This window comes from Phycodurus eques, chromosome 7 (assembly GCF_024500275.1).
Source record: "Phycodurus eques isolate BA_2022a chromosome 7, UOR_Pequ_1.1, whole genome shotgun sequence".
NCBI lineage: Eukaryota > Metazoa > Chordata > Actinopteri > Syngnathiformes > Syngnathidae > Phycodurus > Phycodurus eques.
In genome coordinates, this window is record NC_084531.1 from 7,082,036 (window position 1) to 7,095,107 (window position 13,072).

At 40.5% G+C, this 13,072-nt stretch overlaps 1 protein-coding gene across 1 annotated transcript in view; it reads left to right on the plus strand.

Annotated features, from left to right (window-relative positions):
* The first annotated feature begins 2,425 nt into the window (after nt 1–2,425).
* numbl (NUMB like endocytic adaptor protein) overlaps nt 2,426–13,072 on the plus strand; it is a 34,371-nt gene continuing 23,724 nt past the window's right edge. The window contains 1 exon segment of the mRNA XM_061682480.1: nt 2,426–2,578. Coding sequence (XP_061538464.1) covers nt 2,538–2,578 — 41 coding nt within the window. The 5' untranslated portion in view covers nt 2,426–2,537.

Sequence of the window (13,072 nt, forward strand, 5' to 3'; positions counted from 1 at the left end):
CACCAACACGTCCTTTACAATCTGCACCAATCACGACTCTCTCTCTGTCTGGGATGCTCAGAACTACTTCGTCTAGCTCCTTCCAGAATTTCTCTTTCACCTCTAGGTCACATCCTACCTGTGGGGCATAGCCACTAATCACATTATGCATAATACCCTCAATTTCAAGTTTCAGTCTCATCACGCGATCTGATACACTCTTCACCTCCAAGACATTCTTAGCTAAATCTTCCTTTAAAATAACCCCGACTCCATTTCTCTTCCCATCTACACCTTGGTTAAACATTTTAATCCCTACTCCTAAACTTCTAGCCTTACTGCCTTTCCACCTGGTCTCCTGGACACACCATATATCAACCTTTCTCCTACTCATCATGTCAACCAACTCCCAATATTTTCCTGTCATAGTCCCAACATTCAAAGTCCCCACATTCAATTATAGGGTCTGTGCTTTCCTTTTCTCTTTCTGCCCAAAAACCCACTTTCCACCTCTCCTTCGTCTTCGACCCACAGTAGCTGAATTTCAATCGGCGCCCTGCAGGTTAACGGTGCCAGGACAGAAGTTGTTAACCCGGGCCACGACCGATCCGGTTTGGAATTCTTTATTCTTATTCTTTCTTTATTTGTTTGGCAAAGTTTTAAGCCGGATGCTCTTCCTGACGCAACCCTCTGCATTTATCCAGGGTTGGGACTGGCCTACAGTTTGCCCTGGCTTATGCCCCCGGGCTGCATTGCCTCAAAGCACTACTAAGGTTCCTAAATTGAGTTAATAGTTGCATGGTATCTGGGGATTGCTATGACATGCTGTGCTGTATTAATTATAGGTAGTGTTGGGAAAGTTAATTTTCAATGCAAACTAGTCCAAAGGTCAATTCACCATTCCAAAAATGAACTAGTTCAGTTCATAGTTCAAAATTAAAAATGTTGGACTAAATTCACCATTCCAAGAATGAACTTGTTCATCGTTCTTTTTTTCTTCTTCTCGATATTATGCTGATGGGCTATTCCCCTTAAATACTAGCATTCCATTTTCCCAGTCTTCACCCTACAATCTCAAAAACATGAGTAAAAACTTGCTTGAATAGTCTTTTTTTGTTTTTTTAAACAAATAATTAAACGAAAAACAGAACTTTTGTGCTTAATGTGCAAACAAAAACACGCAACACAGTATGACAGGAACGAAGGTGAAAGGACATTCATAACTTTGCAATCCTTGCAGCTCTGGCTGTCTGTATTCAAAGTATTTTATTTAATATATTCTTACATTACAAAACTAAATAAATTCCACATCATGACAGTGATCGTAGAGTTTTAACTAAAGCATTCTGATACAAATAATTTTTTTTTTAGTCATCAATTTTTACAATTATGTACTGCATTACAAAAGAACCACAGAAGAACACATTCAGTCCCATTATCGCCGTGTCTCTGAACGCTCCACCGCTGCTTTTCATGGCCGGCAAGTCGCAGCTGCATTGAATTGGTTGCCAAATATAGCGTTCATCCGCCGACATATGAAGGATCATATATAGTGTGTTCAGACGGGTTTGTCCTGGAAGTCCCTAACAAAACCTGGCACTCTTGAATGAAAATTTACTTTTCGTTCAAAAACCGTTCTTTGACGCCAGAATGAGCATGTTCTTGGTTACGTTCATCAAGCAGATATGAACTAAGTTGAGTTCACGTTCGCACAAAATATGAACTTGTTCATGAACATTCGTTCAAGTAATTTGTCTCTTTGGTATTTCAGCTTAGCTAAATTGTGTTATTAGTATTTGCCTAGTATCAAACCTTGGCTAATTGCAGAGATTGCATAAATACTTGAGCTACTTGAGTTCAAGTTTAATCCATTTGGTTCATTTTAGAAGAAGTGATGCTCTTACTGGTTGTATTACTGTTGACTTCCCCTCCAGCACCCTATAAAGGAATCCAGGCGCTTCTTCCTTTTGACCTGGTGCAGTTCCACCTCCAGCGCTTATCCTCAAGTGCCAGCCCCTCATCTTACCTTCTCCTGTTGTGTACTCTTGACCAGTACGCCAAGAGCAGATGAAGTGCAGAAAACTGTGTCAGCACCTACCATCACTCTCTTTGCCACCACTCCCCTCCTCTTATTTCTCTTTTTTTATCCCGCCTCTCCAGTATTTCCCCACTGCCGGGATTTGGAGCAGACATTGATTTATCATTTATTTATAGCGCAGCTGTGAGCATGCACACTTGTGCATTATTTGTTTGTTTCTGTGCATCTGTACAACAGACGCTCATGTGGATCGTGGGCAATCCTGATTGTGTTCGGGTCGCGTCCCTTTGCATGTATCTGTATGTGTGTGCAAAGGCTCCTTTTCCAAGTTAATCTCTTAAGAAGAGGTGTGGTTCTCTCTGGCGCTGCGCTCGCTCTCATCCCTGCTCCTCAGTCTGAGTGGCGATATCATCACACACACTCACTCTCCTTCGCTCATCTTTTTCTTGCGCTGCTGTTGCTGCCACAGTCCCTCGTATCAAAACCTCGGCTTCTCACATCTGCGCTCTTCTCTGTTACGATGAGTTCTTGTGGTGAGATAGGGGATGCCATCGAACCCAGGTGAGTCACAGAGGGCATGAATGTTATGTTAGGTTTTGCGCAGAAACTGGAAAGGTTCATCACCTTATACTCCCATTTACGTTCTCCTGCATATATGGATTTGATTTTCAACTGTGTTTTGACTCTAAACTGGGTCACTGCTGAGCTAGCAATCACTACTACATTCCATTTCTCTGAGCTCTATAGAGGTCACGAGCAAATTAGATATTTTTCCTGATGGCTGCTGTGTTATTGGCGACAGTGTCATTTTCAGACCCTGCCAAACTGATAATAGGTCTAGTCTAGCCTTTGTCCACAGGGCTCATTGTGGATAATAGCCTTAGCAGATGCACCAACCACATGCCCATATGGAAGAGATTAAACATGCGACATGTATGCAGACAAACAACATATTTGTTCTGTGTTGAACACATGCTTTTTTATGTTTAGGAGCATGGTTATCCACATATAGAGAGCGGTACACGGGCATTTGGCATGCATACCTTTTCCACAGCAGAAGATATGTTTTCAATCATGTCGTGAAGCCTGGAGGATTTGCTTAATTCCCGGGAGTTTCAAGACTTTCTTTTCTCCCTTTTCCCGCTGTCCTCATGAATAGGCAGCAGAGAGGAACAGCTCGAATGTGTTTTGTGAAACATAGAAAGAACAAGGCGTAGAGTGAGAAAACCTAATGAGTGAAATGAGGACAAATGAAGAAAAGCGAGCTGCAGACTCAACAGGACAGAAACGAGAGGGAGGGGTGTGAAAGTTGAGTTTGAAAAGGAGAGAAAAAGAGTGAAAATGAAGAGAGAGACGAGGGCATGTATGTACGTATAAATCTGGACAAGCAGGCACTAAAACTAGGCTGAAGAGAAAAACAAAAAGCTTTAGAGGTTGATGTTCACAGTTTGGCTGTAGGCGAGATGTTCAGACATTTTGAATACAAATATGTTGAAGAAAAACGGTGTAAATGTGGAAAGCTTTCTATTAGTGCAGTTGTTTTCCCAAAGATGCAGAACTATGAGGTAACCTCTGACGTATTTTGGGTGGCCTGGAAATTCTCTTAGAGTGTACTAAGGCTGCCAACTTTGTCTGAATATTTTTCACATACACTGTTTTCCTTTTTCAGCTCAAGACTTGATCAAAATATGGTTCAAACTTACTCCCCAAAAAGTCAGGGTGCTTCTTTAGCACCCAGGGAGCAGTTCAGGGTATCTTTGTCATGGGGCATTGATAGTCCGTTGCGCATCCTGTCTAGCTCTGTCCACACTTTTTGGCCCACATTCTTCTGCTGGTCGTGACTTGAACGGGGATCCCCTCGGTGGCAGGCGTCGATCTCAACCACTTCGTCACGGCTCTTCCATTAAAATAGCATACAGCATTCTACATTGATAGTTGGTGACCCAATAAAAACTGACCTGGGTATTATTGTGGCACGGTGGTTAGAACTTTTGCCTCAAATGAAAGAGATAACACATTTGCTCCTAGCTTGGACCATCTCTGTGTGGTTTTTGCATGTTCTGCCCATGTGTGTGTGTGTTTTTCTCTGGGTCCTCCAGTTTTCACGACAGACTAAAACATGTACAGTAAGGTTGATTTGAAGGTCATTAGTGTGATGTGATGTTTCATAAATCGGACCTTGATCCGGGGCATAAAGTGGAGCTCAAGCAACTTCTCTGTAATGCGAAAGATAATGTAATGTACTGGGTTATGTCACAAGTGACAGTCTGGGGTCAGTGAATGTTGGTCAGTTCCGAATGTTGTTGTTCATGTTGGTGTTTCTAAATTTTGGAGGTCAGTGGCACCTTCGGCATGGTTGTGAGAGCTACAGTATGTGATTGATTAAAGAAAATAAGAAAAATATTGAAAAATATGACTCAAGTAAAAGTAAAAACTAGTCCTCCAAATAATTAATTAATAGTTAATAAGTACTAAGTGAAAAAACTACTCAAGTACTAACTGGTGAGTAATGTCTAATTCTTTTTCTTAATCAGCACATGAACAAGAAAAAAAAATAGGAATTTGCAACTTCAGATATTGCCCAACAATGTCACTTGTATTAAAACAATATATTATATCAATTTTAAAATGACATTAAGGAGAATTTAGCAAAACCAAATGGTCTGAAATGAACTTTTTTTTGTTTACACTCAGCACAGTAGGCTCACCAGACAGAGATGGCATGACATAGGTGTTTTTTTTTCATTGTCTCTAAACTGAACATGGATTGAATGTCAGGCCAGGGATGTTCTGCCTCTTCCGACTGTGAATTGCACACCGTTATTTTGGCCAGTCTTCGCATAAATGATTCACTTTGAAAACTGTGGGTTGATCTCATGTCTCTTATTGCAGCATTCTAATCAGTAACTTTGTAGGAATATTATGTAACTCCATTGGCTCACAAATAAATCTGACTACGTACATTTAAGGTTCAATAGACAATCTGAATATACTCCCAAAAAAATATTCAATAAATACTGCACAATAATTAACAATGCACAGTACTGTAGCACTATAAACGTGTAAATTCAATTCGTGGGCTAATTTGCAGGTAAATCCATGAGCCAGGAAACAAAAAACTTTAATTTGTTAAAACTGGAAATCACAGTGCTAATATTTAATTACTATAAGCCACATATCATTTGAAAGAAAAAGCGATGTTAACGCCAACACTAAAACAACAACTGTCCGAGTCCCGTTCCCGATATACTGTAGTTGGTTAGCGACCACAAGCTACGGCTAGCGCTAGCATGCCAACACGAGCAATTCAACTGACTCACCAGTTCCCTCTTTGTTCCACTCACTCACTCTTTGTTTGACTCACTTAACAGTAGGTAACAAAATCATCTATGGCATAGTGCCTTATAACGGTTTGAAAACAGCTAACATCGCCTACCAGCAGGAGCTCGCATGCAAGTCCTCCTCGCACAGCACATCACATTGCGGAGCATGCAACGCACAATAATAAAAAGGTAAAGACGTCAGCAGAAGGACGTGAGTCATGCAATAGTGATAGTGATATATTGTGCAGTATGATGAGAAGGCAAAGAGATACGCAGGCACCGGTAAAAATAACCAGATTACACTATCAAAAGTAGTGCATGCAATAGAACTTAATGGAATTGAGTGGGAGCAGCGTTCTTTCTTTATATAAATGCTTGAGTATGGTTTAAAAGTATGTTGCATTGAATATACTCTGACAATTAATTTTTTTCCAAAAGTTACCCAAGTAAATGTAACTGACTAAGCCTAACCTGCAATAACATCGCTGCATATTAAATAGCCACTCCTCTTCCTGACTCAATTAAGTTTTCCCGGCACATTTCCAGTGTCTTTCAGGCTCATCCATTGTTGTGTTACAGATTGCAGCTTAGTGAGCGCGATAAGCATTAACAGGCCGGCCTGCACTTTGATCGTGGTGCGTTGGATGAGATGGATCACTATATTTGTTCTTGTTAATCTCAGAGCTGTTTTATGCTAGTTCTTCAACACTAAATTCATTCAATTATGCATTTATGGACCTTCCTTTGTTCGCTTGGACACACCCAAACACAATCGGGCCTAGCCATTTGGGAACCCTGCAGGCGAGATTTTGTAAGATGCCCCCTCCAATGCCGATGTGTACAAAAGAAATCAGGTAGCATTGATTTTTTTTAACCATTTTTATTTAATCTACAGTGTAAGTTCACGTCAACCAATTTAAAATACATCCATTCATCCATTTTCTGAGCCGCTTATCCTCACAAGGTTCGCGGGGGTGCTGGAGCCTATCCCAGCTATCATCGGGAACGAGTACACCTGGTTGCCAGCCAATCGCAGAATTTAAAATACAGTATATGGTACCATTTAAAATGATTTAACTGTTACAATTTAAAATACAAAAATGAAAAACCTAATAGATACATGTTGTCTCCTATGCATGTACCATATATGATTGAATAATATATGATATGAATTATCCAATTTCACTTAATTTGCCCAAAAAGTTATTATGTACACTATTTTGCCGAAGTATTCGCTCACCTGCCTTGACTCACATATGAACATTAGTGACGTCCCATTCCTAATCCATAGGGTTAAATTATATGACGTCGGTGCACCCTTTGCAGGTTTAACAGCTTCAACTCTTCTGGAAAGACTGCCCACGAAGGTTTAGGAGTGTGTTTATGGGAACTTTTAACCATTCTTCCAGAGGCACATCTTTTGAGGTCACACACTAATGTTGGACGAGAAGTCGTGGCTCTCAGACTCCGCTCTAATTCATTTCAAAGGTGTTCTATCGGGTTAATGACAGGACTCCGTGCAGGCCAGTTAAGTTCATCCACACCAAACTCTCTCATCCATGTCTTTAAGGACGTTGCTTTGTGCACTGGTGCACAGCCGTGTTAGAAATTGAAGAACTGTTCCCACAAAGTTGGGAGCATGGAATTGTCCAAAATATTGCCTCTTTAGTTCCAGTGATAGGAACTCTTAAGGATTCAGCATACCAAGAGCTATTAGACAAATCATTGATCCCAACTTTGTGGGAATAGTTTGGGGATGGTCCCTTCCTTTTTGAACATGACTGTGCACCAATGCACAAATCAAGTAGCATAAAGACATGGATGAGAGAGTTTGATAGGGATGAACTTGAGTGGTCTTCACAGAGTCCTGACACCAACCTGAAAGAACACCTTTGGGATGAATGAGAGTGCAGACCGAGAGCCATGCCTTTTCGTCCAACATCAATGTGTGACCTCACAAATCTGCGAATAGAATAATGATCAAACATTGCCTACATACACTCTTGATCCTTGTGGACACCCTTTTCAGAAGAGTGAAAGCTGTTATTGCTGTAAAAGGTGGACTGATGTCATTTTAAACCCTATTGATTAAGAAGGGGATGCCACTTCAGATCTTATGTGAGTCAAGGCAGGTGAAAGAATACTTTTAGCAATATACTGTATCTTTCCTCATCTATGCCAGTGACATGCAGGAAAGTCATGCTTCCTGTGAATCAACTTTGTATTAAACAGGCCCAGATTTCACACTGAGGCAGTCAATTTGTGGGTAAATTGAGTCGAGATCTTACTTATTTCAGTATGCATACCTTTTGTGACATTTTTATTTGGTATATCGGCCTGAATAACATGAAAGTACAAATGAATGTGGACTACTTGTCTGACTGACTGTGATTTTGTTTTAAGATCCCATTGGAAAAAGAGAAATTGGATAAAACCAGAATCACACTCAGTCATGATTTTATTTAACACTAATTCTAGAGCACATTTAATAAACTCCTTATATTGTTTTGGACTGCTTTACTTGTTCTTATGTATCTGTTTTGTTTGCATTTATACACATTTGTGTCATGAGATGTTTGAATGAAATTGAATTATAATCATAATAATTAAAACAAATCATTATTTAATAGTCAGAAAGTAGTACATCCACCTGTAAACCATATCTTCTGGGTTGGAAAAAAAAATATTTTCTTATAGTTGATTGGTATGGCAGACAACAAATTGTATTGTGATGACACTCCACATTCCCAAAATGCATTGCAGCTTTTGTCACTATAAGGGACAATTTAAAACTTACCGTAATTTCTCGTGTATATAATGCGCATTTCCCCCCTCCCAAAAATTGTCAAAAGTTAATCGTGCGCATTATACATAGGTATTGGGGCAAATGGAAAAAACCATTCACATAAATGTATGCCGCCATCTAGTGGTTATGAAAAAGCTGTACACTTTCATTCCAAAATTCCACCGCCACCTAGTGGATATAAAAAAGGTGTGGCCCACACTTTCATTCCAATATGACAGAGGTACTACGTGTGACTGCATATATGTACAGTTGCGCTGATACATTTACATACCCTGGCAGAATTTGTGAATTTTTATTATTTTTTTTTAAATATGACTGAACAACAACCATCATGAATTTCTTTATGGTTATGTTTTGCTGAATGATAATGCTTTTCTGAAATGCTTGACGGTTTAATTTGAATCCCATTAAAATAAAATTAAATGTTTTTCGCCTGGTCCTTCATGTTTTCTTTCAAGAATTGTACCCATCTTACAAATTCTGCCGGGGTAATCAAACATATAAGCACAACTGTGTGTTTTCAAATTTACTAAATAAAAGTAGGGCTGTGAATTTCAAAATAAGAGCAAGTAAATTAAAAAAAAGGATTGCATGCTCAAATAAAGTGCTTAAGTACAGAATAATTCTTTGAAAAAAAATAAAATACAGATAATACTTCGTTTTAATCATATGGGTAGAAGCAAAATCATGCATTGTAAAAATGCATTATACATAGGTAGAAGGATTTTCCAGAATTTTGAGGTCAACTTTGGGGTTGCGTATTATACATGAGTGCGCATTATACATGAGAAGTTACGGTATTATGCAAGATGAGCACCCGCTAATGGACTAAGGTGAGCTTTCTGTAATACCTTACCACACCCAACAACTCCTGTGAAACACAATATGGAAGGCAGTGAGGAAGGACACTATGCTTGTGTGTGTGTGTGTGTGTGCGTGTGTGTGTGTGTGTGTGTGTGTGGGTGGGTGGGTGGGTGGGTGGGTGGGTGCGTGTTTGCGAGAGAGAATGACAGAGACAGCAGTCATACTGTGTGCCAGGCTGATGGTTAGGCACATGGGTCAGCTTCAGCTGTCAATTTACATCAGTCAGCAGCATGCGTGCACTCACACACCTACTGTAATACAGTCTCTTGATCTTATTGTGCTGTTGCTCGAGAGCAATTGAGGATTGTGACTGAGTGATTTGTGGGACTGTGCAGCGATAATATTGACCTGGAAATGTTCAGTCACGCGGCTGTTTGGCTCTTTCACAGAGACTGACGATTACAGAGTGCATTTTGTGTTATGATATTGTTTTTAGGACACTGTCCTACTTCTGACTGAATTATGTTATAGGATTTTAACACTGAGCTGCTAGTCCATTCACTTTCCAGTAATTTTTAGTTAAAGGGGACATATTTTGCCAAAGTAACTTTCTCTAGTATCTTGGATGTAATATTGTCTCTGTGGTGCCTCAGTAAACATTTGAAATAGGAATTAAAATCGTCCATGCATTCCTGAGTTCCCCTGATTTTTTTCTGCCGCGAGGCCTGAAATCAGGTCATTCGAATTTCTCAAGCTTATCTACGTCACTGGCGAAGATCGCCGCCTATCTCTCTGCGCCTATCTCTCCCAGCGCTGTCAACATAACAAACGTGTGCTCTCACAAGTAGTGAGGGTTGGGTCTTCTACACAGAGGCAACCAATCAGAGACAAGCCAAATATGGACAAAGCAGATACAAAACAGATACAAAATATATATATATAAAACAGACGTAGCTGTTAGAGGGGCCTTTTCTGGACACTTGTATGACAAAACCAAGGTGTTTTTTTTTTTTAATGACATTGACACTTTATTATACTTAGTCCATGTTAGCGAGTCACTCTATGGAGGTCTAAATAGCCAAAATGCGAGACCTTTAAGTTACTTTACTGTATACTGCATGCTTCACTTGAGTCTCACATTATTAGTCAAGTTTGAGGGTTTCAGACTAGAAATTACAAAATCAAGCTGAGACTAAGTTTATAGTCGATCTTTGGTGTGACAGTTTTTTTTTTGTGTTCAACTATGTGCACTTGTGGTATTTGTACAGTAAATCTGTAACTTGGTCTTGCCAATACAGAAGCGTTATTTCCCACAAGGTATGCTGATCTGATTCTCAGCAGCATGTAGCCTGAACCATCTCTCTGTCACACAAACACACACACACACACACGCATGCACAGGCAATGAATAAGGCCACCCTGTCCTGGGTCAGACTTCATTCTTAACACAAGTGGCCTCATTTATATCTACATCATCACACTCTATTATTTCTTTTTTTCCCAAAATGTTGAATCCACACTCCACCTGTTGTCTAAAAGTGTGTTTATGTAAGTGTGTGTGTGGGGGGGGGGAACCAGTGACAGAGAGGGCAAGCGACAGACAGAATGAGACAGATAAACAGAGGGACATAATTTTGCATGAATTGTAGTGTCCTTATCCGGGTTACTCTGTGTCAGTGGAAGTCTGCAGGCCCCAGAAACTGGGTCAGGTGTATGTGTCCACTTGTGCGCGCTTGCGTGTGTGAGAATGAGTGGATGATGTGCCCGGTCCGTTCATTGCCTCTGAAACACTTTATACAAAGAGGAGGATTTAAAAAAAAAAAATACTTGTCATAGTTTTAGTTGAACCGCAAATATTTTTATTGGTAAAGTATAGCATTTGTTTGTGTGTCATGCTTGCGCTTCGTTGCAGGGGTTCCTACACAGAGCTTATGATACAGAAGAGGAGTAAGATTCTGACCAATATGAATGTCCAGTATTTACCTTTTTTGGGATGTCTTACTAACTTTGTTGATTTTTGTTATGCTTACTTGTTATAATTACAGTATATGTTGAGCATTTATGCTTTTGATTACTTTGGAATTCATTGTGGATTGCTTGTTTAGTGTCTGTAATACATTTATTATTGCTTCAGTTTGTTGTTGACTTTGTTCCTCTTCATGGGAGAATAGGGGTACTGTGAGTTGGGAGTGTTGAGTGTTTGATATGTATATATAGACAGTGTGTATCCAAGCCAATCCAATGCCTGTGAATATTTTCATTCATCCAGGTCATTTCATTCTCAGGGCGTTGAATCGATCACAACTGGACTGTTGTGGACTTTCCAACCCTAGCCTGTTGCATGAACTGATGAAGGCCTGCCCCGACGAGAGGAGAAACAGCTTCTAAAACAGGCGTGTCAAACCTACGGCTTGCCGGCCAGAACTGGTCTGTCAGTGGGTCCAGTCGGTCCCGCGGGTATTGTTCTGCCCGTCTGGCAAGTTTTAGTTAATTTATACATATAGACACTTACAAGCCCAATTCCAATGAAGTTGGGACGTTGTGTTAAACATAAATAAAAACCGTCATTTATAATGTACCTGTGGATAAAAAAGTTAGCCTGTGGCCAAAATGTACATGGGCGGTATATGTACGTACGTTTGTGCCTCTCACTGGCCGTGCAACCCACTTCTTCCAACTATGAATCTATCTTTTTCTGGTTTAATAAATGTGATAAAGTACAACATACTATTTTTGCAGCCTCATACGCGCATCCACCAATCCAATGGCTCAATGTACGGCGGGGGTGGGCGGGACACTTCACGGATGTGGTAGATGTTTTTCGTTTGTTGTCCTGCTCTTTTTCCTCATTTACCATCTCGATCATGCTTTTCGTGTCACGTCTCCGGACCTCAGCTGTATGTCACTGACGATCGATGTCCGTAGGGAGATTAAGGATGTTGTGGCAACCCGCAGTGAGAACATCTCCATGTCATGACAGGTGGTGAAGCAGCAGCAGCGTTCCGACACTCAAAGTTATAATCAAGTGGATAAAAGTTCTCGCAAACCATATCGCTGGGTCACTAGCAAGTCAGCTTACACACACGTTAAAAGAAATGAGATAAGGATTAACAAAAGCAATAAAAACTTATCAGTAAGGCCGAGAGGAGTAGTGGGTCGTGACCACCCACATAGCTGCAGGCAGGCAACGGCTCCTCGAAAAGAGGTAGATGTTCATTTGCAGCAATTTTTATTATTGTTTTTGTTTACACAGTAATTCTTGTATGTCTATTTTATGCTAAAGTAATATTTTTAGTCAACTTTTTACAACCGCGCTCCACCCATATTGCTCGGCAAAATGCCTCGTTTCTATGCCGTCATTTCCTTCTACGTCATTTGCGGTGTGCCACTAGACTGGGCCAGCGCAGGAATGTATACGGTAGACACTTAATAAAAGAATTTTTAAAAATCTATTGTTGAAAAATACAGCAAGATGTTAGAGGAGCTAACAGGCTAAAATCAGCATTGTGCCATCTCCTTTAGTCCTGGCTTGGGTAAAAATGACTTTTTTAAAACAAAAAATAGGGTTTAAAGCTCAGATAAAAAATGGTTGGGAGACAGAATTGTGGCAAGGCACAGATCTGGCCAAGGTTACAAAAAAAATTCTGCTGGTTATTTAATCCTTAAATGTAAGATGTTTTGGACGACCAGAAACCTTCTAGAGCTGGCCGTCCGGCCAAACTGAGCAATTGGGGGAGAAGAGCCTTGGTGAGAGAGGTAAAGAAGAACCCAAAGATCACTGTGGCTGAGCTCCAGAGATGCAGTCGGGAGATGGGAGAAAGTTCTAGAAAGTCAGCCCTCCACCAATCGGGGCTTCATGGCAGACTGGCACGACGGGATCCTCTCCTCAGTGCAAGGCACATGAAAGCCCGCATTGAGTTTACTAAAAAACACCTGATGGACTCCAAGATGGTGAGAAATAAGATTATCTTGTCTGACCAAGATAAAACTTTTTGGCCTTAATTCTAAGCGGTATGTGTGGAGAAAACGAGGCACTGCTCATCACCTGTCCAATACAGTCCCAACAGTGAAGCATGGTGGTGGCAGCATCATGCTGTGGGGGTGTTTTTCAGCTGCAGGCAC